Source organism: Ictalurus furcatus, chromosome 11 (assembly GCF_023375685.1).
Source record: "Ictalurus furcatus strain D&B chromosome 11, Billie_1.0, whole genome shotgun sequence".
Classification (NCBI taxonomy): Eukaryota; Metazoa; Chordata; class Actinopteri; order Siluriformes; family Ictaluridae; genus Ictalurus; species Ictalurus furcatus.
The window spans coordinates 10923655-10950443 of record NC_071265.1 but is presented as its reverse complement, the minus strand read 5'-3'; the positions used below and the strand labels follow the sequence as shown (position 1 = coordinate 10950443).

At 39.3% G+C, this 26789-nt stretch overlaps 1 protein-coding gene across 4 annotated transcripts in view; it reads left to right on the top strand.

Moving 5' to 3' along the window:
- tp63 (tumor protein p63) overlaps positions 1–26789 on the top strand; it is a 50438-nt gene that overhangs the window by 6049 nt on the left and 17600 nt on the right. The window contains exons 2-4 of one of the 4 annotated variants that reach the window (XM_053635764.1): positions 3743–3877; positions 4041–4173; positions 20827–21075. In XM_053635764.1, coding sequence (XP_053491739.1) covers positions 3743–3877; positions 4041–4173; positions 20827–21075 — 517 coding nt within the window. Of the gene's footprint in view, positions 1–3742; positions 3878–4040; positions 4174–14513; positions 14962–20826; positions 21076–26789 lie in introns of those variants that run through there. The other 3 variants (XM_053635763.1, XM_053635761.1, XM_053635762.1) reach the window with 3 other exon arrangements.

Genomic DNA, 26789 nt, shown 5'->3' with positions numbered 1-26789 from the left:
GTGTTATTGAAGCTGCTCCACCAGTCTTCACCCCTTCATCATTTAGGATTTACAGTTAATTCTGTTGTATTTCCAGTCTTAGGACTAACCCTTAATGTGTATGCTTTTCTGACATTCAGAATCAGGCATGACTGCATAGTACACTAACATGGGTTTAAAATCCATGAATGCATTAATGTTAGTTTAGTGATTCCCACTTGTGCCGCACCTCTTTGGCAAGGTATTAAAAGGGGGAATTGAACATGTTTTTCTTGTTGCTTATACCTCCTGCCAAGACCAGGTTGTATACATAGTATGGGCTTCTTTGATTCTGTACCTATAACAAAAACGATCTAGAACCTGAGAAACTGTTTATCGGACCTAGGTGGAAAGTCTTGTAGAAATTGAAGTGTTTCAAAGACATTTCCAAATATTTACCCAGGGAAAGTTACTCATATTTAAAGATGGGGTCAGCACATACTTTAAAAGAATTTTGAGGGTGCACCATTCAGATTATGCAAATTGTGTGCATGAAGTTCACACCTCTGAGGTTGGATGAGTTTTTATAAGTAGCAGCATCCGAAGATGGGGTTTTTCACAGTATCGTCATACATACTGTATTGCGAGCCGACAGTTACTTGGAAATACAACTTTATTAAGCCATCAGATCCAAAACTGAGGTCTAGAAATCTAAATATATACTGAAGGTATGCTATTTTTTCATGCTTTTAATTTGCTATTTTGAGTTGTGAGATTGATAAAGTAATCACAATATTCATGCTAATCTCCTGTCAAGAAAAACCTGCCCACAGTTTGAAGCATAAACTGACCAAGCACTCGTATGCGACACTTACAGTTCTCTTTAAGTTATTTCATAAACTTATACATTAAAATTCACTCCTTAGTGTCAGCAACATCTCCAATTAAGATGCTGTATCCTCCCATGTCCTCAGTGCAAAAAAAAAAAAAAAAAACACCAAAAAAAAACTTTTTTTCATGGATTTAAAAGGCTAATATTATAAATTAATTATGTCATTTATATGTATTTAATATTGTTCTGAAATGGACCAAAATATACATTTCATTGTGACATATTGTGGTTACATCTAACTGTCAGACAGTGGCGCTGGACTGCTCACTCAAGCTGATTGTCAGAATCATTTATAACTGGCATGCCACTTTTTGGGAAACTCCACCCCCTGTGCGTAACTCTCACACAGCTTGCGGAATAGCATTTACGTCTGTAGTTATGGCTGAGGTCTGAATACTAATGTGCACAATTTCACTATTAAATCCTCACACCACATGCTTAACTCAACTCTGAATACAGCTCTTGGTTTCTAGATCAATATGGATATGTATTGGATAAAATGCAGCCAGAGTCTTAAATAGTATATAATTCAATTTACTGATAATAAGCACCCTTCATTTATTATCAACAAGGTTAATATGAAGTTTTTACAATATTTTTTTGTTGTTTGTTTTGGGGGATTTATCTACTTTGGTTAAAAACCAGTAGCATCAGGCTCAATAGACTACTCAGTTAATTACCTAGGCCTCTGTGGACTAAGGGAAATCTGTGACACTCCAGGACCTGAGTTTGACACTCTTGTTTTAACCTCCTGTGGTTGGGTTTCATCTCTAGGTTGTGGTAAACTCACATCCTGCTTCGAAGTTATTCATTAGGTATGTCTGCGTTGTGCAACATATTAATATCACCACTCACAGAATGTGGGGAAATTCCGGCTCTACGCCCAAGTGCCCGCCTCACATTATAGCTTGATACCCCCAGTCCCAGCCACAGACAGGCGCATACACACACTCTTACTATTTCATCCAGACACACACACACACACACACAACTAAACACTCTACACTGCCAAACCCAGTCCAGCTGCACACATGCTGCATGCTGCAAATCACAGTGGTCGTGTTGCTGTCATGTAGACTTTGGGGGGAATTCCACTTTGCTCAGACCCACAGCATGCACTGCTCTTCAACAGGAACAATGAGACTTCGGGCCATTGCTTGGTGTTACGTTTCAGAGAGAGCAGGGTCACAGTGTCTGCGCTGACAGTCATAATCTCTTTTTTCTTTCAGAATCTCAAATCAGCTCTGATTCACCTTATAGAGTTTTAAGTATTTAAGAGCTTTAAAAGTATGAATGCAGCAATTTTTAAATGTAATCTTTAGCTATGGCATCTGTTGTGTATAAACAAATACCAGTAACAATCATTTCAACACGTTTGCTTGCACTGAGAAGAACTTATATCATGCAAATTCAAAACCAATACATTCTAACAATAAAGGTAGTGGGATATAATGGATATAAAAGACTGTCTTACCAAAGCTGTTCTTACATTGTTTTATAGTAATTCTGGTTATGTACACTTTCACAAAGGAACTTGTAGGACGAGTAGTACTTCCTTGTTTATGAGTCTGAGTTGGAAAAATATAACTGCAAATTATAGTCTAAATTAGACAGGTTTAGAGCTTAATTTACAAATGCCTTTGACTCTAGAATTCATAAATACTCTCTAACTATACACACTTCACATAAACATTTATTAACTGCCCCAACAACTGCCCTTAGACTTACATTATAGGTTCACATCGTGGGTTGTTTAAGTAAGAAACTCAGTTCCCTAGAAGCCTCAGTCTATGCATGAACAGGTAGATCGTTTGCAGTACTGTAACCAGAAAGCATTTAAACAGGACTACTAGCCTTGTATCAGTATTCTGACAAGCTCATCATCCTTAATATTAACATTGCACCACTTCAAACAGTCCGGCATCTGTACTTTTTGTCTGTTTTTCCTATTTGATGGTTATCTTTGGTTATATTTACAAGCAATTATAGAGCAGCAATGGCTGTGTGGGTGTTTCTTGCTTCACTCCTATACTCCACCTATATGCTTTCAGCCTTTAAGCTTTGTTATTACAGTCCAAACCAGCCTTTCAGGTGACCATGACTTGTCGACTTCTGAGTGAAGAATGGAGTTAAAACAAATCTTAAACTCTATCTACTCTCGTACTAATCATATATATTAAGATCTCAGATGCATTCAGTCTTTTTTGATACTGCTAAAGCATTTGGACATATTTAACTCTTTGCAACTATGAGTTTTGTTTCCACTTTCCTTTTGTTAAATGGAATTTTCTGCTTTCACACAGGTCTATGATTACTTTCTTTCCAAATGAATCCAACCCTCTGAAAGAAAACAGCATGCCATTTGAACATTCCTCAAAGCAAATAACTGTTTTTCTCTTCCTGAGTGTCTACTAAAACTGACTCTTGTTTACGTCCTGTATTATTGGTCCACCCCCTTCATAGCCAGTACACCCTCTTGAAACCCTTGTTATGATCATTTCCATATACTTATTCTGAACAAACGATAAAAATTACTATGAAAGCTGTAATAATATATTTCTTCTTAACATTGTAGTCATATCATCTTCATGCAAATGTGAACTTGCCAAATTTGTTAATGTGGACTTTTGTACAAAGTTGCCTTGTGGCAGTGCACTTTCCTAAACAAAAATACTATCATGTTTACAAGATTTAAACAATGGCAAAATATTATTTAAATGCCATAGAGCAAAACAGAATGACCAGAGCTCTTATGACTGTGACTCATAATTACAGTACATACATACATATATAAATACATAAATACAACTTAAGTCAGGATAATATAGGCCAATCAAATAATTAGGTTTTCTTCAGTAGATAGTATTTTATATGTACATTATTTTTCAGCAGATTGCGTGAACCAGCAGCGTGTCTCTCATGGGCTGAGGGATCTTTCTTAGCCTCCATGTCTCAGAGTCCGAGCTCACAGGGAACTGACATCCTTGGGCCGGATGTCTTCAACCAACTGCTGGAGATGCTGGACCAGTATGTACAGTTACACAAACACATAACCCATAGGAAACAAATACAGTGTCTGTAGTTTCAGTTACACATGGAAATGGAAACTGAACAAAAACACTTTGCAGAATTGTTTTGCTGAAAGTTTCCCCAAAAGCCCTCCTTGGGTATTTTTTTTGTTCTTCCTCAGGTCGGCGTTCCACACCGTTCAGCCCATTGAGCTCTTGAACTTCTCAGAAGGTTCAACAGGCAGCTCTCCATCCAACACCATTCAGATCAGCATGGACTGCATTACTATGCACGGCTCTGACGATCACCTCGCAGTGAGTGTCCCAAAATATCACAAACCAGTCTGTTTTCAATGCAATGAGCCTTTTCTTATTCACTTTACTTTTATTTGCATCAGTGAAATGCACTTGACAATGTACTATATGTCCCTGCTTCACTGGAAAAAGAGAATTTGCCTCACTGAACACTGTGCTCTTTTTTTAAAAGCTCTGCCTGTTCACTTTGCATCATGTTCATGTAGCATGTCCTCAGCATTAATACTTCTATTGCAAATCAAATGTTTTGCAATCCAGAAAATGATGTATGAAGACAGATGTTAGTAATTCATCAGGAATTGTTTTTTCCTAAATGGCCTTCAAGAAAGTGCCTGAAGTGAAGAAACCAATTCTGATGAAAACTGATATTTTTCATAATACCAAGAAATATTTCGCAACTTCAGAACACTTGTTGGCATTCTTTTTTTTTTTCTACTGATTTACTGTAACTGCTCTAAGTAGAGACTGAATCAAGTTATCTAAATTTACCATTTTAAATGGTAAAAAAAAAAAGAAGAGTATAATGCTAATAAATTAAAATACAATTAAAATACTTACAGGTTGTGCTCCCATGAGAGAACAGGTTAAAAACTCAAATTTATATAAATAATGAGGATCTCTTGCTAAGGGCCTCTTTCAGTAATTATAGCCATTATATGTTCCAATATTTTCCTTTGAATCCACAAAAAATGTACAAACATCTTTGACTGTTTTATGGAAATTAAAGTTATTATTATAATCCATAAATTAATTTACAGGCTGCCTTGGTGAAAAGATAATTGCTGTCAATTAAATAAAAATGTGATTACACACACACACAAAAAAAAACCTCTTATTACCTCTCTGCAAGTGAAACTTGTTTTGTTTGGCGTGACCATTCAGGTGCATCATTTGGCTTTGGGGGAATTCAGTGGTGAACTCCAGTGAAAGCCGTTATTGCCCACATGCACATCTGGGGTCGTTCTTTGGTGTGGGGTTCCCCTGGTCAACATAGGAACCACTTTTCTGATTGGGTTTGCCAACAATTAACTTGAACGTATGTATGACTGCGTACCAATAAAATGTCGCCGGTGTTAAATAGAGCAGTCACCGTGCTGCTATTTATGCTTCAGATAATGTGGTCTGGACTGTGTTGTACAGCTGAACTGCTTTCTGCCTTGTTGTTAAAATTGGAGCGTAGACGGGACTCATGCACTGTGAACATGGAGCCGATCCGCGACAGAACTATCAATCGGAAATGTTCTACTTTGATGTAAGTCCAATATGTAGCTTTTTAAATTCGATTTGCGTTTTTATTTCAGCACCTTTTTGAGAGTAAAGCTTTTCTCCCTGTCTTTTTCTCCGAGAAAAAAATATTTTCTTTCAGCTGTTCTTTTCCTTAAATACTGGGTGTGCGAGAATTCAACTGTCACGTATAGTTACATCATTAAGTGCCTAAGTACAGCATAAACACACCAGGAGAGTAGTGGAAAGTCTGGCATCTGAGAGTGTGAGTTACAGATAGAGCTGCAGTCTGGTCTCTAAGCCGGGGAGGTGAAGTGATGGGTCCCCTCCCAGTGCAGGAATGCTGTTGTCCAGCAGTAAAGCAGAGGAGGATAAAAAGGAGAGGCGCACACACATCACTGTGATTCTCTACCCTGGGGTGCTGAGTGGGGGAGGGGGGGCTCTGCCTTCTCTTGAACTGGTGATTAATGCCCCCCATACTTACAGCACCACCCTCCACCCTGCCTCTCTGTGTCCGCCCCCACCTTCCTTCCTCTAATATTGGGTGTGGTGCGGTGAGCATGGCACGCTACCACCTTAGCCTGAACCGCCAGAAGTGCCATAGCTGGGGTGGGCTGGAGCATTCTAAGGAGAATATATCTTTGAGGAAGGAGGGCAGTGGACATTGGCCAGCTATCCCAACATCCCCTTTTTGATGACTCCAAAAAAATTAAAAATCTTGGCACATCCTCCCAGGGGTGTGCCTGGTTGATGAGTCATTAGACGGTACACACTGCGCTTAGTTCACTCAGGGATTGCTGTTTGTATTGTGAAGGGGTTTTATGCTTAAATCTGAAATTCCTTTTCTTCTGGGAGGTGCGTATTTTTCACTAGCCGCAGGGCAACTATTTAGAGCAGCACCTGCCACCGTGCAGCTTTGAGCTCCGGGCCCTCTCCTCTGTCACACTGAAGGAGGGGGATGGTGGAGGTGGATTCGAGATTGAGCGAGATCCAAGAACGTGGCATCAAATAACATGGTGCAATGTGGCAAATATGGTGACAGAAGAAATCATTGTATTCAATCTCCAAAAAAAAAAATTGGATGTCATGACAAGAAAGAGCTGCTGATCAGCTGAGGATTACAGCTTGTACTGTCCATAGGGAGATAGACACAGGATTTTGGATAATGAATAAGGGACATTGAGAGATGTTTAACAGCGACAGCTCAGCTCCTTAATTATATATTTTCCTCTGGGATCCTAAGTAATTGTTCAAGTTTTCCTTTCTTTCCCGAATTCATGTATTAAACTGTGCTTTTTTTTATCTCCTTTTTTTCTGTTGACATTAAGTACAACTTGTTTCAGAAAGTATCTGGAAAATTCTGTCAGTGATTTGGTGCATCAGTAATGTTTGTGCTGGAGGGGCTCAGACACAGCGGCCTCACCCTGTGATCCAATGAGAGCGCAGCACCTGAATACAGTGCTGACAGATTGGAGAGAGTATCTTCTGGCTAAAATTTACACTGGGTGTGGATTCAGGCAAGCCAGAAAAATGTAGCTCATTTCATAATATAGGAATGCATTGTATTGACTGTTCTACAAAATGTCTTCCTTCTTTTTGGTCCCTTGAAGTACTTTTTTCAGCTGGACCCTGACTCAGCATGAGGTGGTTACAGAGCATTACAAAGCGGTGTTGCTTACATGCTGCCACCCTTTCCAAAATTACTGTTTGTTCACCCATTTTTGTACATATATTTTACTGGTAGGTCTTTTTCCCAGTGGCTTGCAGTAACTCGTACATTTTTGTAACTATTTCAAAAGTGTGATTATGTTAATTATAAATTGGTATCAGTTAGAGATGCACCGATATTAAATTTCTCAGCCGAAACGATAACCGATACCGATAGTTCTGCCTTTTATGCCTTCTTTTAAATTAATAATAATTATTCCTCAATTCTCAAATAAATGCAAATAAAAACTTTATTCTCTCCATTTCAACAAGTTGTTTCACGGTAACTGGTCTCAGAAACAGAAAACACATTACTCTAATTAACATTAACACATGAACTAAATTCTGAAGATTACAGTAAGATTTCTTAACTTATTGAATGTAATTAATTCATATTAACATTGACTGAATTCTAAAAAACCTCCTGTTAGTCTCACATTCACCCACCACAAACACAAGCATTTCTACTCCATCACTGGACATCAAACTAGTAATATATAGGCCTAATATAAACTTTTTTATTATTATATTATCTCATATTAACATTAACTGCATATGAAATATACTACTCTACAAATATTTTTTTTTCTGTGCAATATAGACTTTTTTCAACTCATCTTCATTTAAATCTTTCAACTGTGTACTGGCAATTTAATACAGTGGGAGTAGCGGGAGTAGCGCAGGAGGTGGAATGAATTAGACTTGATGCCGAAACGCTTCATTGCTGCTACTTCTGCTGTAAAATATTAGCAGTGCAGAGCTTACAGAGCTTACAAACTGCAGTTTTGTCATCATTCCACACAAGACATCTTCTTTACGATGTGTTTTTCTGCCCTCTTTTTATTGACAGGATATAATCGGCCCTGATCATCAGATGTTTTTAAACTATCGGCCGATAGTTTAAAAATAGCCTTTATCGGCCAATACATCGGTGCATCTCTAGTATCAGTACATGCTTGATAGTCGGATATTGTCTCCTAATGGATTTCCAAGTAAAACACTTTTAGGAAGATTAAAAACCTTAAAAACTATCCAAAGAACCCTTGAGAGTCTACAAGGAGTTGATGATGTGGTCTGCTCATTGGCCCAAACGGGTGGGGGGACGTGTGCTGAAACTCATTATGTAGTAAAGCAATTCCACACCTTCATGTGCAGGTGTTGACTTTTTATCCTACCCTTTGTTTTAGGAGCCCACAGGTGTCTGGTCCTTTAATAACAGCTTATTAGACTGACCTTCAACACTATTCCAGATTCTTTATTGTTTATCGTCAACACAAGTATAAAGAAGATGAAAATGCTATTTACACTCGCTCAGTAGTGCAGGGTAACAAGTCAGGATAGAATCAAATATGTTAATACATTATAAGCAATACAATATATGAAAAATATTGCATCATGTGAAGAATCTGAGTAGTGCTGGCGGACTATGAACTGGCAAGTCCTGTTAAAGTTTGTACAGATATGGGAGGGTTGTTATGTAGTCAGTTAATTTGCTGGTGAGTTAAATAGCTTGTGGAAAAAACTTATTCCCAATTCTGGTAGCTAATGCTTCCCAAAGAGAGTAGAATGAATAGTTAGTGGAAGGTGTGAGTCATGTCTTTCATTGTACTCCTGGCCCTCTACCAACACATTTTGGTGTAAATGTCCTCCATGGTGGGCAGCCTGGTGATCCACTGAGCAGCTTTGCTTTCTCTAGCAGTTGAAGATCCCTTTATCTTCAGCATTTCAGTTACTGTATGATGCAGCATCTCAGGATGTTCTCCATTGTGCATCTGTAGGAGTAGAGGACTGCTGAAATCATCCCAGGTCTCTACAGTCTCCTAAAAATGTAGAAGTGTTGATTGACCTTTTGAGTAATGCAGGATCTGTTCTGGGACAAGGAAGGGTACGCCCAGGAATTTGAATTTGCTGCTCACCAATTCCCCACTGATGAGTGTGTGATGCATGTCCATCTCCAGGAGTTGTGTTGAGTTGTGTGTGTTGACTTTGTACCAGTCTTATGCTCTTTCTGTTAGGTGTGAAATTCTGTGTCATTCCTTTTGGTCATGAGACCCACCACTGTGAAATCATCTGCAAACTCAACTGTAATTTTGCTTGGGTGTCTGGCTAAACCATCATTTGTCCTCAGTGTGTACAGTAGTGGGCAGAGCGTACAGCCCTGGGGGAGTTCCTTGTGTTGATTACTGTGTGGTGGGACAGACAGCTATACATCCTATTGAGTTGGGACCTATTTGTCAGGAAGTCCAGCACCTTGTTGAAAAGGGAATATTCAGAACAAGGTGTAGTAGTTAATTTGTCTTTGAGCAGCAATGATTTTAAATACTGAACTAAAATCCAGGAACAGCAGCCAGACATTGGTGTCTGGCTAGGGCTCACATGCTATCTGGTTTGGTCTTTATGTTTATTAGGTCTTGTATGTGTGTCACAAACAAGCTTTCATATCTCTTTATCTTTATTGATGTAAGTGTTACTGAACGGTACTCTTTCAAGCCTGAAATTGTAGAGGAATTCAGAAGGACTTCTGACTCAAAACATGTAGCTACTTTGGCATGGGCAAATAAAGTGTTAGAGATAATGTAAGTCCCTGGCCTGGGATGTTACTTGGGCGAGCAGCCTTAGGTGGTTTGACCTCTTACAGATTTCTCCATATGGCTGCTGCTTCCGCAGACTGGAGCTGTTCACCTGGACGAGGGGTAGTCTTGGTAACTGGTGTGGTGTTTGATGCCGTAAAGTGAGCATGAAAGTCATTTAAGCCATCAGTGAATGAAGCATTAACGGTTCCAAGTTTGATGGTGACTATCCTCCTGTTATTCTATTCAAGCCTGCCACATATGTCATTGTTAGCCAGTTGTTCCTGGATCTTCTGTGGATAGGTGCCTTTTGCTCTTTTGTTCCCTGAGATAAGGTCTAGCTGCTCTGAGGGCTGTTCTGTCTGTAGACTTGAAGGCTGCATCTCTGACCTTAAGCAGACACTTTAAGAATAATATTAATATTTTATACATATTTTAACCCACGGAGGCCGCCATTACGTGACATGCGCACTCTGAGTCGATGACGTGAAATGGTTACACTTGAGCACTCAAAAGAATTAGCTACTAGCCCCCGCAGCAGGAAAAGAACGCCACATTGTGCTGCTTTTGGCTGTAATTTTCTAGTTCTTGTGTGCTGTGATACAGGGGATATCTGTAAATATAATCAAACCTGTAAGCATCTTGTTAGTGAGTTATTTCTGTATATTCTCATGACATGAATCTGCTGTAAAATTTGCCTAAAATGTCTATCCAAGACATACCCAAAGTAAAACTAAAGCTGTTCTTGAACCATTTGGAGTGCATGCATGGTTTTGGTCTCTTTGAAAGGTGGACTATATATTTTTACATAATTGTATTGTTTGGACCTTTGCCAGTGTAACAAGACTATTTTTATAAGGATGTTAATGATCAGTGGATTAGTATGAGGTGAGTTCATATGAGGTGAGTTGCCTCCGTTTGGTAACTGTTTTATTGGATATCGGTGGTCTGACAGAGACATTGATTGTAGTTGCTGTTGTGATTGTATCTCAAAACAGTTTATATAAATCAAATCACAAGAATCTTAGCTTTCCAAGGATATGAGTACCTTCATACACACAGAAGCTGTGTAGATAGGGCCATCGGAAATTTAATATACGATGGTGAAATGGTGGATAATCTCTAAAATTATTGATATTAGAATACGTTTCATCATAAAACAATAGTTTAATCCATATGTTTACCTTGAACAACTCTCAGTTGTCATAAACGTGCAGTGGCTACACAGACAACATCGATTTTGCTCCACTCTCGCCTCCTTACCTCTCTGATTGTCTTCATTTTGATGTACATTTTGAGTAATGTCTTCTATATTAGTCTCCTCGCTTATATTACGCTCGGGTTCAAAAGGCTGAAGACATGTTTATATCGCTGTAGAGTCGCTGAAGAATCAAGACTGTTGCAACCTTTTGACGTCACTGCCCAGAATGCATTGCAATGTAAACAGCAATGGCAGCCTACGAGTGCAAAGCTTTTTTTTTAACTGACATCTAGAGTGTTTTTGTATAGTGGATTTATAAAATGGATGTCAGCATTAATCTAATAAGTAGTACAAGTCTTCATAGTCAGGGTTCCCTTTAAGCGCACCAGCACATGCAGCCAGGGTTGCTTATAGATCCGCTGGTAGCTCCAATCAAAGGTCGGGAAGTAGCATCCTCATCTAAGAGCAAATCTTCTTTTCACAGGGAAAAGAGGAGCACAATTTGAATCCATGACCTCAACAGGCTAAGCAGGCAACATTAAACAATTCACCTGTTACTCTGTCGTCTCGGTCTCTCATCTTCAGTCTTTCTCTTAGAACAAATTAATCTCATTTTCAGTTAAGCCTAAGTGTTTTATGGTAAACAAATATAAGGAAAAGCTGAGCCTATGAGACCTAGGTGGCTCTCCATAGATAGAAGTTCTTTCTTTCTCTCTCTCTCTCTCTCTCTCTCTCTCTCTCTCTCTCTCTCTCTCAACAGAGGGGTGATGGTGGCTGTCAGCTCCTTCTACAGGTGCCCTCCCAAACTCCAAGCACCTGACACACGATACTGCACTAATCCAGCAGCTCTAAGCCCAAATAGCCCCCAAAGAGCCACATTCGGTTAAGTGCATCTTTTGTCTAAAACACCAAAAAGCTGGTGTTTGCTCTACTTCCTCTCTTGGCCCAGAGCTGATCATTATTGCCTCAAAAACCTCACCTAATTCAGAGACAAATGTTTTGTCTGTTGTATGTTGACATTCTCTACTTAATATATCTTCACTGCAGAAATGGGTGTACCACTTAACAAGTGCAGCAATGATCACTATTCAGCTGTTCAACATGATCAACAATGAACTAGTGCTGAAGAGCTCACATTGATATTATTAAAAATACATTTAAAAATAGGCCAAGTAATGTATCTCTCAGTGGATACAAATGCATTTTCCACATAATGGTAATGTAAGTCATGTAGACATTTCCACTATACAAGAATTTCACCACAAAAATCCACAAAAACATCTTACTAATAAGGATGCTACCAGAGAGCTGTCAGAGAGTATTGCCTCTCTATATTATGCATGATAGATTTGTTAAGAACAGTGTAGATTATGCAAAAATACCATGAGAAGGTCTTTATCATTTGCATTCGGCCCAAGTGTGAATATTTCCATTTTCACTTTTTAGGGGTCTGCCATCTTAATAATTTAATAAATGGAAAATTATTTAATGGCTTGCTTGGAAAGTTTTCTTCAGCAGTTTCATGCAACAACACTCCAAGCCCACGCCCACTCAAACACAGGGCACTAAAATGATTTAGTTTAAAACGTTATTTACTTTTGTTCACTGCCATTGCCAAATCTCAGTAGCAGTAGGCTATTGGGATTTCAAAGACACACCAGTGAGCACCCTATTCAGCACCATCACCAGTGTTGTTTTAACCTAATTAGAAGTTTATTTGGCTAACCTAATTGCCCTCGTCAGAAGGCTGTGAATAAGAGCTAACGCCATCCCTGGATGCAGGAGTAGTGCTGTCTCTTTGGGCTGTGCTTGGACCAGGTAACCTAAGGCTAAATGCCCCCCAGTAGCAAGACAGGGTGTGGGCCACTGATTGGAGACGGTAGTAGTTACAGCTAGTGGAAGGGGGTTGACTGTGGTGACAGCTCTTTAAGGTCTAATAGCCTAAAGGCATTAGTTTTTTCCCTTTTTGACTTGAGTTAATAGTATTCCTACCCCAAAGCTGCACTTAGCTTCAGCGAAGTCCATGCAGTCCAGCCACACTTTATGGAGGACGTAAGTGTGCCCAAATGTCTTTAGTGCAACCCTTTTTCCAAGAGTTGGATTTGAGAAATGAGCTTAGCCAGTGTCACGTTTAATGGTTTTATATATCAACCAGGATTTAGATGTAACATTACTATAAAGAGTAATATTATAAAGAGTAATAGTATAAAGAGTATTTTTTTAATGAGTGACTGCTCTCCTGATTCCTGATAGAGAGCTCTAAACATTAAATATTCACATCTTGAGGAATCATAGGAAGGCATTTAAAACTTTTAGCTGTTAAATGCAAAAATATTTCAATTGATCGCCTAGTAAAGTACCATGTACAGACTTAAAATACCATGCTCAGAGCCATGGATATGCATTATGACTCCAGCATGATGCAGAAACAAATCAGAAAGTTTTTAGTCCGTTTTAGAAAATTAAATACTTTAGCATGAACTGTATTTTAATATTTTGTTGAGTATTATCAAAGGAGACTCAAGTCCATTGATCGAAACGAATTATACATATTTTGTCATAAATATGCAAATGTGGTGTGAAACTAAGTTAGACTTACAGAAATTACACACCAGTATTTAAATGGGATATGGTCTAATATTGCAAATTTAATAATAAAACAATTTATTTACTCATATGGTGAAGTTTTTATTTTATTTAAATTAAATTAGCATGTTATTAGGTTGTACTAGAAAGTAGACATTTTATGCTGATTGACTTTCTTTGTAAATCAACGATTGATTCAGAAATAAATAAAACAAAGTCCAAGAATAAAAGCTAAGCCTACAAATACTGATTTCATAATTATCAACGCTAATCAATTATGGAACCTAAAAGTCTAACGCTTTTCAAACTCTATTTAAGGCTGTATCAGACAGGACTGACTGACTGTCTCTGTTTTGATCTTTCTCCCTGTCTCGTTCTCTTTCCCTCTCTCTCATTTTTCTCTTAGATTTGTTCACCGCAGTCCTTTTGGCATGTTAATTTGGTTACAAAAGAGAGAGTCAGGTCCCCTGGGATGAACCAACATTTATGTGTTCAAAACACATCTACACCAGTCATCTTTGATAGATACAAGCAGTCTACTGCCAGTCCTTTGTAACACTAATAGAGGCAGTGCTGGGGGCATGTTGGGGTGGGAGGGCATCCATTCACATGCAGATAATGGCTGAAAATGCTCGAGGTGGTCCGAGCCTCCAAGGTGAACTGAATTCTATGTTCTAAGGCCAGCTTACGATTCAAAAAAGATAGCGTCCTTGAGATGTGCATGTCTCTGTGGTCTGTGTTTCAAAATGCAGATGTATTTATTAGGTTAAACCTTCCATAATTTGTTCATGTTTCACTCGGGTTTATACTGTCATTTGAAAACGATTCAAACAATTATAAGTTTTATACCGTCTCACCGGACAAATTTAAATAACTGTTTAGAGAAGTTGGAGACTGAAGCAGCAGTGGTGGCTTTCTGTACTAACCATATATTTAAATCCATGATGTGAGAAATTGTAAGTACTTTTTTATCATTGCTTTTGGATTATTTTTTGTGTGTGTTTTTTGTTGTTGTTGTTGTTGTTTTTTTACAAGGGAACAAACAAATCTAAGTTTTGTGCAAAAAAAAAAATTGTCTAGGTGATCATTACTCAGAATGTTCCATTTGGTGCAAAGCAAGATGGTCTTTAGAAGAACCGAGATCACAAGAAGCCCAAAAGCAAAGTCTCCTATATTTTGAAGAACATTGCAGAATTGTACTTAAGGGTTGGCTTGAAGACAGGTAGCACCTTCCCAAAAAAAAGGGCGTGGACAGGTAGCTCCTCAGGCCCTCCCCTCTGGTGTCCCAGGTATATATGGTAATCCTGTAGAATTCCTATAGAGATTCTAAGCCTGTCCAATTCCCATCTGTAGTCCTCATCACCACTGTTTTAGGGGAAAATAGATAAAGAATAAGGGGTAAGAATCCTGGAGCCTGTGGAGCAAACAGCAGCTGCATTGCTCAATCTCAGCGCCAACATGTTGTACCTGGAGACCAACAACCCAGCATCATACAGCGAGGTAAGGGCCCTATCAGTCCACGTCTATGGATGGAGGTTCCAAATCCTCCCTATGGGTTCTCAGGCAGGATCCCATGGAGCAGTTGGCAAAATTGGACCCAGTATATCTTAACTATAAACACTGCACTAATTTTATTAGTTAATCATTTGAACCCGGTTCTCATGTAGTGGTTTGTAGCTTAAAATTTGGCGTCAGAACAAATGTGGCCAGTTTATAGGAAAAATTTAATTAAATTTTTTTTATACGCATACTTTGGTGGTTATTAAATGCTTTTGATGTGTATGATGAGGTTTTCATTTCTCAAACAGTCGACTGTTGTTCCTTGTTTATGTTGTTTCCATTGGAGGGAAACGCAAATATGTTTGTTTAACTGTTGTTTGTTGGCTTGTAGCTCTTGCATTTAAGTTGAGGCATTCCGCAAATATTGCGAGCTTGTTTAAGACTGCTGAGCGTATTTTCCTAGAACAATTGTGCTATAGATTGGCAAAGCTTCAGTAAAGACAGCTAGTGTAGGCATCTTAAACATACGGTTCAGAGCAGTAGCTGAAACAAGTAGAAAAACAAGTGTGTGGTTTTGTGTTGCGGTGTTTTCAGCCACAACAATTTAGCAGCATTTATTTTTGCAATTCTTATTGTACTGTATGCCTATTTTACCTAATCTTAAGTCACTATATTTTAATTTACAGTAATTAACTTTCATAGGATCAAATTACCAGATGAATCTACCAAAGGAATTTCCTAAAGGGTCTAAAAACAACTAGAAACATCACTGGCATGACATGATTTTTTTTTTTTTTTTTTTTAATCAATGTGAATTTTATTATTAGAAAACTCATTTTTATAAATTGTAAACTAATTTGAAAGTGATATTAAACTGATAATTATCACATATTTTAAACATTTTTTTATTTTAATTTATCTTCTGACAGTCAATTTGCAGCTTTGATTTAGTTTAGTGGGGTTTTTTTCGGGAATAAACAAAAATTAAATCAAAGGTTTCAGAAAGATATTTGAACTCAACACTTAGTTTAGTAAATATTTAAACTTTTTTTTGTTGTTCAAATAATTTTACACATTATTTTTACATCCAAAATAACTCAAATAACATTTGAAATGCTTGCGTTTAGAGCGACAGTTTTTGCATTTCATTTCCTCTTGTTCATTTGTACAGGCTATGTACTTCACTTTATTTATCCAGGCAAGTATTTGGCAGTTTTTAAATCACAATGACAAATTCTACATATAAAATTATGCCAGACATATCTTGTTTAATGTTTTAGGAGACAGGGTTTGAGTTCGAATCCCCCCCCCCCCCCCCCCCCCCCCGCTGTTCAAGACGTTGTGTGGATTTGTGTGTTTGTTCTCCAAAATCCCCTCCATTCTTTATTGGCAGGTGGTAGTTGAGACTGCCGACATCAGTCACCAATCTTTGGTGCAAAGCTATTGTCAACAAAACACCGTTAGCCCAGTGTCTGACCTGAGTGCTGTTAGAAACACAGTCCAATCCTCCCAACCACCTATGAGTTTGTAAAAGCCGAGCTCAGGTGACCAATCCACAGTTCACACAGCTTTGATTAATGCTCTTTCCCTCTCATCTCCTCTCTCCATCTGTAATGATGGTAGGGGTTAGGGCTCCAGAATCACCCGTGTAAAAGGTTGTAAGAGGATACATAGAGGTAGATGGTGGATAGAAGACATGCTTGTTCACTCAGACGCTGCCTGTGAGTTTGCTATTCCAGACACATAAAGATGCCAAAACATATATTGCATGTATTAGGAGTATACCAGTCGTGTTAGGAACAGCTTTAGGTTTCACGTAGAGTGTTAGCCGGTCTTTGAGTGATGTCCATGTTTCTCTCATCACGAGGAGGGGGGAAGGTATCTGGTTAAAGACCCTCAGTTTATGCAACGCTTGGTAGAGTCTCCTCAAAGAATGTGTCCATAGGGTCCCAGAGAAGGGGTGTCAGGCGTGAAAGGCTTAATTGTTTTAACAGTGTTTTGATACAGATACAATCGCTTGCTCTGCCTAGCCCAGTGGGCATGAAGCTAGGGAACGACACCCTACTCAACCCCCCTAACTCCTCCACCGCTCCTCAATTTAGTGCTTAATGGACTCTCCCCCTGTAGGTCACTCAAGAATGTCTTAGATTGTCAGCACCTACACACTGCCCAGGTCACTGGAGCACTCATCAGAATAGCAGATATTTTACCCCCCAGGCCAGGTCAACCCCAACTCGTGTCTCTTCGCTAGAACTTAGAATGTCTCAGAGATCTGGACAACAAGGAACCCTATCTATCACCTTATCCAAATCTGGACTTGATGGGCTTTATTGCTTGTGGTTATAACTAGTTAACTTTTAGTGATAGTTATCAAGACAGAAACATAAGGATTAGATGATTAGTCTGATTAGATTTCTTTTTTTAAGCATGTTATATTGGAATTTACATTTTCATTTATTCATTTAGCTTTTATCCAAAGCAACTTACAAACGAGAAAATACAAGCACTTAAAAAATTAAGTGCTCATGTGTTCAAGTGTAAAGTGTGTGGTATAATGTCATAATAGATCAAATGGAACCAGCCATAAAGTGCCACACTCAGCTATGTAATCACTTTTTTGTGAGTCTATATGCAAGTTAAGCACATTTTATCAGACTTTGCTAAAATTGCTAAAAGGGTCTCAGGCACCTTCCAACAATTAAAGTTAAAAGGTGCCTGTTTTTTGTTTGTTTTTTTACTAGATTTTGTATAATTATATATATGCTTATAAATCATATAAATTATAACTATATATCAGGTAAAATCAACACATTTAACAGGATTATTTAATATAAAGTAATCAGACGAATGTAAAAATAAGGAAGAGTCCTCATAACTGTGCATACTTTGGGGCTCTGAAAATCTCAGAGTGGAGTTAATGTCAATATTTGATACCATTCTCTGTGGTAAATGAGGCATGACAGATTTTTTTTCATTTTGTTGTCTTAGAACATGAGCCAAAATCCACTATTTGAGATTTTTATCAGCAAAAGCATTTCTGTAATTAATTCATCCCAGTAGTAACGCCAAACCAAAGCTTATGCAATTGGCTTGAAATTGATTGTGACCTTTTAACTAAGGGGCTGTTTGCGTTTCAAAAATCTTCGCAATGTGCTGTTGCATTAGTGAGATTCCAAGGCTGGCATTGAGAAGCTATCATTCCGAAGGTCAGTTATTTTTCTCTTTTGCATTGGATTGATGTGCCTACCCCAGCATCTGTCCACAGTGAAAGAAATGTGGCTTGTGCACCAGTGTTATTAAAGGCTGCCAGACCCGTCATGGGTGTCTGATTTACAGCCCCTCTCCTTAGCATTCTGATATCCCAAGGGCCTTCACGCTGAGGAGGCTATAAACAAAGTGGTATTTTTAAGAGCAGTTAAAGTAGTTGTTAGATGGCCGTTGTATTATGGGGATACCTGATTAAAGAGAACAAGGAAGGCAGTGTAATCTCTTGTACTCTGTCGCAATGTCTTTCTCTAATGACAATTGCTTAGACTGCATGCACTCAAGCATTATCGTGTGGGTTTTAATCTTCTCAGTGTTGGGTATTCAGGTCTGAAATAATCACACCACTGATTAATATTTTGAGGAAACTCCAATCCAGATCTTGCATTAAATCACACTGCATATGCATATACATATGCATAAACATTTCTGTTCAAGTGTGTTCATCATGGATTTGTTGGATTTATTTTCTTTTTACACGCCTGTGTAAAACCATAGCATTTCTCTCTCACTTTAGTGTTGTTTTGGTTTCATTCACCTGTATTTTTATGCCAAAAGCCCAGAGCCCATGAGGTTATTCCTCATTTGTAAGTCACTTTGGATAAAAGCATCTGCTAAATGAATAAATGTAAATGTAAATGTCAGAGCGACTCAAGGTATATGGGAAATTTCCACCCTCGTTGTATGCTTAAGCTGGTTCTCCCACTGTTACTTGTTTTTATTCCACAGAGGTTTTAGTCATATGTGACTGCATCAGGGTTCATAGCCTGAAATGTAGTTTCATAAGCTGTTCAGTTTACTGCTGTTTAAAAATCACCAATGATACTTTTTTTACCACTTTGTTACAATTTGTATGGAAATTTCAGTAAGGGCTCTTCCCAATCCACAGCAGATTGAACTGATTATTGTCCATTTTCTAATCAAAATCTAATCCAGCTGTGACATTCTCCCACAACTGCATAATGGGATCAGACACACAGCATGTCTAGCTAGGCTCCTCCATCTTTAGAGGACTCCATTATGTTGTAAGAGCTCCATTGTGAAAGTGCATGTCTGAGATCTGTAGTGCTGTGGAGTCTCGAAGCCGTGAGTTTGTGTGTGTTCTACTATAGCACCATTTTTTTTCTACACCTGTTGAGCTGGTGTATTGTTCTCACAGACAGGGTCTTTAAAACATGGGTCTCATTGGTTCTACAGGTCTGAAAAGTTTCATGGTACACACATACACTGACCCCTATCTGCACAGGTGAAATGCATCACTCCCCTCAGGTGCAGGTATGCTGAGGTCAGAGGAGTAACCCTCTTTCAGGTGTACTCAGTTGTATGTGAATGAACTGTGCTGGACAAAGAAATAAAAGTAGACAAGGATTTTTAATGTATTATTTTTGAATAAATGTGAACTAACTAATCACCTGAGCCACTAGCAGCATCTGGTAGGTCAATGTGTTTGTTTGTGTGTGTGTGTGTGTGTGTGTGTGTGTGTGTGTGTGTGTGTGTGTGTGTGTGTGATTGCTTGGACAGCTGACTCTGTCCTGAAATAAACGCATGCTCTAGTAGAGATTAATGACAGCTTGAATAGCCAACCAACCATGCTTCTTCAGAAAGGAATGTGCTATGTATAAAGGGAAAGGAATTGACTAGGCCACCAGAGGACTGGGGCAGGAAAAAGCTGGCTGAGTTTCAGGACATTTTCCTTCTTCTCAGTTGACAGCCATTTTAATTCCTTTGCTCAAACAATGCAGATGGAGCAGTGCATCCACTGGTTGCCCCTTGGTTTAATCGGTGCCATATTATTTACAATACAGTTACTCTCCATTCAGACCTGCAATTAGTCTCCATTCACATCTCTGATTAATCTCCATTCACATCAGTGTAGGAGTCCTAGATTGGGACACTATTTGGTTTACTATTCACACTGGGCATTAACAGTAGATATTGTGTAACTAGATGTCTTCAGCAGTTGTGGTTGTTGACTTTGGTCCATTACAATGTATTTGGAGTTGTTATCTGCCTGTGGTAGGGTGTAAGTGTTGCAGGCACAATTGAAAGGTGTTTTCTTGTTTGTTTGTTTGTCTTTTCTTGCTTTTAAACCCATATGGAAGTTTAGGTTCAAGACACGTAGGGGACCACAGAAAGCAATTTGCAGCCTGGTGTATTTCTCTTGTCTTTGATGCCTGTAGTACTGCTGAACCAGCTATGTCAACATGCTACATACATACTATGACGCATTCTTTGCTCATCTAAGGATGAAGTTGCATAATGCACTAAATCTGATCAGTGAGAATGCATTCGGTTTGTATTTTTGGTTTTGGTTTTGTTTATGACATTAAAAGTACACAATACTTTACAGAAGTAAGAAAATACGACATCCAAAGAGAACGTCTTGGATAATATTTCTATCTGACCACCATGCAGGCTGCACTTCACTACACTCATCATCACATCAATATGTGATGTACCAATATCAAAGCTAATTCTAAAAGAGTCTATTTTTTTGTATATAACACTTCTATGTACATACTGTTTCACTTTATTGAAGGCATAGCACAGCTACATTTTTAATGCTTTTTTAATACATTTTTAATGCATTTTTTTCTCTAGTCGCAGTACACTACACTGGGGCCCTTCAATGGCATGGATCAAAATGGTGGCTCCACCTCCACCAGCCCCTACAACAACGAGCACACTCAGAACAATGTGACAGCACCATCGCCCTATGCCCAGCCTAGTTCAACCTTCGAGGCTCTGTCTCCGTCGCCCGCCATCCCCTCGAACACAGATTACGCTGGCCCTCACACCTTTGACGTGTCCTTCCAGCAGTCCAGCACAGCCAAGTCAGCCACTTGGACGGTAAGACACAGGAACTCACTTTATTCAATTCGATTCAATTGTATTTTATAGTGCTTTTAACAATAGACATTGTCACAAAGCAACATTGCAGAAATCCGAATGCTTGCTTTATTAATTCATGAGTTAAAAAATAGCAGACATTTTAATGTAATATGAATGAAATGGAAAACTTGTGAAAGAGTCTCTACAGTTCTTGCTACATAGCACTGATTTACTCAGAGATAAGCACTGTAATACGATCCCCATTTTTCCATGGCAAATGTCCTAATTTCTTGTAAGGGAAAAAAAATGCCTACATTAAAGGGTACAACAGAAGCTCTCTGCTTCAGAAATTACAACCTGGTGCCCTCCAGTCATTTCCACTCTCAAGAGCTCATACAGCCTGATTATGACATGCTTCAGAGTCCCTCAGAGTCTGGTTTCTGTATGAAAAAATGTACATTTCCAAAGTATATATATATATCTGTTCCTATCTAAAATGATGCATTCATTCACTGCAGATAAATGCCCCAGGTTCAGCCTCTCATTTGCCCCTAGAAGGAAGATTATTTCTCTTGGAGTAGTGTGAAGTCTTTGACTGATCTCAGCTCTAGGCCCTTCTGTGATCTGTATGAAAGTCTTAATTACAAAACTGCACCTGTCAGAAGAAAAAAGCCCTTGAGGTTTAACTGGCCTGCTCTTACCGAGAGGTGTGTTCTCCCACACTAAATCTTAGTGCTAACTCCGACTTGGATGGTTCTGCCATGCAGTACAAATCTGTGGGAATGATTCAAATTCTACCTAGGACCAGTTAAATATTTATTTATACGCATGATGTTACTGGTTATGAGGACTCCAAGGTACAGTTGACTTAGTTTACCAAAATACAAGGGTGAATCAAATGAAAATATTTTTCAATGAAAACCTGCAAATAAGTGTCACAAAACTTTTTTTTTTTTTTTTTTACACAATCTCCATTTTGTTCAATACAACTGTTACAGCACTTTACAAGCATCTGGTTTTCTCCAGATGAAAAAGTTTATGCAATTCTACTTTCAAAAATCATAAAAAGTTTATGCAATTCTAATTTAAGTCACACTTTAAGGTTTTCATCTGACTCATCCTCATATTTGATCCAATAAAGTAAATCAGTGTTAGTGAAGGAAGAGTAGTTTATGGAGTCATGGAAGGATACCATAAAAGAGACTAGAAATTAGCAGTTGATTTAATACACTTTTGTCATTGTGATATATTAACTATAACACAGTTGGCTATGTAGACCTCACAAAACATTTTGATTCTGTTTATATTTACATGTAATGTGTTCCACAGTAGTCGTCAGTGTTCATAAATATTTATTATTATTATTAAATGTATTTCCTGGATGATGGATGGATGGATGGATGGATGAATCCACTACGTCACCATGGGCTATATGGGTTAGCAGTTAAATGTACTTCAGTACTTCTTTGACGAAATGTACAATGCTCACAACTGCCTCCTGCTGGTTAGTTAGCACTAGGTGCTAGTTTTTTAGAGGTGATTGCTATGTTATCGCTGCATGGCGTCAATAATATGCATCAGTGAATATTACAGTAGCTACTTATGTGTTAGTGTCATGTTTGTTTGGCTCAGATTTGTGCCACCTCAACTGACAACTGACAGAACCAGCTAGTCAAGTTCTAGTGGTTCACAGGGGCTGTCCCATGTAGGCAGTAAAAACATTGGCTGTCACTATGCAAAGTACCGCCAACCAAATGGGACCACAAGGCGGTCATCTCAAGGGACAGCGCACCCCAGCGGACAGTCGTTAACTTTAAATCCGATGTCACCGGTAGGTGGCGATCGAAAACTTATTCTGTAGCTAAGCTTTACCTCTGCTATGAAATTATCTAAAGAATAAGGCTAGTGTATTGGCAGTGTGAAAAGAACAGTTTGTTTTGGCTGGCTCTTCTAACCTAATGCAGGTCTAGAATTCCCAGCCGTTTAATCGTAGGGGTTAATTCAGAAAACAAGTTTCTGATTCTATGGGAATTGATTTCAAGCATCATGAACGATGTGCCATTTGGCACAAGATAGGCTGGAAAAACCTGTGTTTCCGTTACACCGATGATAAAAGCTACTGCCTTATGCCTCTGAGTAAACAAGTGGAGGGAAGGAACTTTTCTCAAACAGTCACTTCATGCTCATTGGCTGCAGAGCTGTGTGGGATAGTGACATATGCCCGATTCCCACAACAGCCCATGTCATCCTCGCTCGTGTCATACTCCACCAAAAAACAGCAGGTACCTGACATCAGTGTGGAGTGGAAAGCTTTTGGGTGTGAGAAAAACACACGCCTTTGTCTTGTTTAAGGCTCATCCTATCACTCAGCACCCCAGTTACCTGTCCAGTGTACAGTAATAGTGGTGAGAACCCACTGTTTCTGGGTTGTAGGCAAGATATACAGTCACACCACACCTTTATCTAAAAGAGAGAGAGAGAGAGAGAGAGAGAGAGAGAGAGAGGTTTATATCAGTGATACAAGTTCAATTGTAATATTTTAATATTCACCATCTAATATATTTTTTTGCTTTTGGGGTTTCAACCTTTTGAAATAAAAAGGCTCAGATTTCTAGATAAATCCTGCTTCTTGCAGACACACCTTTATCCCAGATACGTCTTCCTAAGTAAGGCTTCGGTGACACACAAAAACACACTCATGCATTTCCTGGTATTGAATCCAACCTACCTCACTTACAGGAATGCTTTTGCAATCCTGTTTTTTTTGTGTCTTTTGTAAGATGACACCACTGATTAGTCTTACTTTCTGAGTTAGACTCAAGAGAAATTATTGTTTTAAGGTGTTGATGTTTGATTTGGACATAGAGCCTTTCATTAGAAATCCACTGTCAACTTATCACCAGTGCATTTGTGTGACAAACCATGAGCCTTGTTTGCACTTTAGCGCATCTGCCACGAACACTACCATGCCATGAGCCCATTGGACCCCTCTACAGGCATCCTAGATAGTCTCAGCCAGAGGAAAGGGGATTAGGGGAATGGATTTATAATACTTGTGTAAATACTGTGTGCCTCCTTTCTGAACCCTATCATGCTCAAGGGCCAATCACTGCACCCTACTCCATGAATTAAGTTCTCTGACTTCATGTCGTACTGCGCCAGGGGAAAAGGTAGAGGAGGTAGAGGGGTGGGGGGGGGGGGATGTGTAGTGGAAAAGCTCTCAAAGAAGCGAGTGTTCCAGCGAAAGGTGACAAGATTCAGCTTGTCCTGGAACATCTGCAGGCCCGTCCCATGCCTCGTGAGATGGAGCCAAGGCTTGTTTGTGTCAAGGAGCCTGTCAGGACTCGTCCGACTCCACAGCATGAAGTTCTAAAACCTACTGAAAAAAAAAAGAAAGAAGAGGAGGGAGTGCTTGTTTTTTTTTTTTTATGTCAGATGAGCTCTGGTTGAAAAAGTTTTTACGAAGGAACTTATTTCCATCTACGTTTCTGCGAAGCACACTGTACCAGAAGCAATTTCTGTACAGTGAGAGATTCTATGTATGCTACAGCACCTAAAAAAGAAAAGAACAACAATTCCTGGATCAATGAAGTCAATGAAAAGCTGTCAAAGCTTGTTGGCAGCCATGCTTGTTTCAGATCACATAGTCATGATCTCAATCTCCTCTAGCTATCACCTCACACCAAAACTCTGAAAGAAGCGTACTTTCTCGTCTGCATCTGACACTAGCTTCTTAAATACCTGACCCTTTCAGGAGCGAAAACCCAGCCTTTGTGCCATGCATTTTCGTACGTAGTTGAATGAGCACACAGATGCAGAAGAAAAGCTCTAGAAAGGACATGAAAAGGGAGTTTGTGAGTGGAAAGAATTTGGCAGTGCTCAGGACGACCATTCAAGGAAACTGGGGAAATCCGGCATAATTACATGAAGCTGTCACATTTCTCAGGGAAAGATCACATTTCGAAAGCATATCATTGAATAAAAGGGCATTAAGTATTGACAGAAAGCACTGGCTTCTGTTTGCATCTCTAAGGAAGGTATAAGTGTGAAGAACACATCATCTACCAAATAGCATAGGATATTCAAGCCAAGAACGCAACTGACCAACTGTGTGTTTCTACAGGCGATAAAATGTCCTGCATTGTTGAGTATAGCAAATGTCTCCGTCTTCAGCTGTATAGTACCATCTTCTAGTGAAAAGTGAAAGCGGTCTTATTTTTGCTTTCTTTCTGAAAATGTAAACAAAGTCGCTCACACCCAAGTGTAAGTAGGTGCTACCGTGCACCTGCAACTGATTGGCTGATCTACTGTTGGCTAACAGTTAGGCATCCCACAATATAGGGAGTGTGTCACTTTACTGTTGCATATACACACTTATATTTCGCATATACACACTTTATATACACACTAACTGTCCTGTCTGTATATCATCATATATATTTAGCACCATGTGTGACATCTCCCTGTGGTGTAGCTTGCATCGTTTTCATTTAGACATTTCGAAAAGTCTAAATGAAAAGTCTAAATGAAACATCTAAATGTCATCCTGTGCAAAACAGGTGATGGAACAACAATATAAAGTACTTAGAGAATCTATAAGGATTAAGTGTAGCTGTAGTAAGCCCATTTGTTTAATTCATATTCAATTAAATTTGCATACAATTTCTTCCTTATGTATATTTCTCCCGTATCCTTGATTTTCAAGCATGGTTTTTTCCCCCTGTCTGTTTTGTCACTATCACACCAAGCAGGTGTTTTCCCCCTGTCTTTTTTCCTTCCTGCTGTGTGTGTGTGTGTGTATGTGGGGAGGGGGGACAGCTCTGCATTTTTGTCCAATGAAGCCGGTTTTGCAAGTGGCCTGGGGCGTGATGGTACATGTCTGCTATGAGGGGGGACAAGACTGAAGGCGCCAGGGCTTTGGGCCTAGCCGCCCCATCCTGCCTGAACCCGCAGCTCTTCTTCACTTCAACACCAACACTGCAGCTGCAGACCTGCCCTGACACGCAGGGGGTTTGAGCGTGTGTGCCGCAGTGTTTCTGCATACGTACGTGTAGATCTGTAGAGTCTCCGTGTAGAAACTTTGAGCTTCATGATCACTGCCTAGATGTTCCGTATGTGAAAAGGATTATTGTTTAGGCCAGTTAGACAGTTTTTATCCTTTGATTTTCAATTTCCAAGGATGTATTAATAAGTAGAGGAGAGCAGAACCTGAGTCTTGTTAACGTCAGCAAACTGTTGGTTCTGAAGCACCAGGTGTTTGCTGGCAGCTTTGAAAGAAATGCCACACACCGAGCTCCATGTGTTGTCCTCTTGTTGTGTCAGACCAGCAGTTTAGCCAAGTCCACTATTGAGCTCTGCCTTTTGTAGGCCGTGTCATTTGAACAAATCCTTACCCCCTGTTCAAAGAGGTATTCTTACATCTTTTGTATGCATTACATTCCCAAGCTGTGTAACTCACATTGTGGCCAATGAATGGGAGATAATTGCATGTTAGCATCAAAAACGCCCCTCCCTGTGAAAAAGCCACCGACTCCTATCAATCAGATCACTGTACAGCTCCACCCTGTGTGTGTGTGTGTGTGTGTTTTCCTCTCTCAGCAGCAGCTCATGTCTGGCCGTGAGCAAACACAGTAGCCGCCACATATTTTAATGTTTAAAATGTGTTGCTTCAGGGCTGGGATTGGTGTTCCTACTAATGCAGTGTGCGTACACGTGTGTGTGGGGGGGTCTAT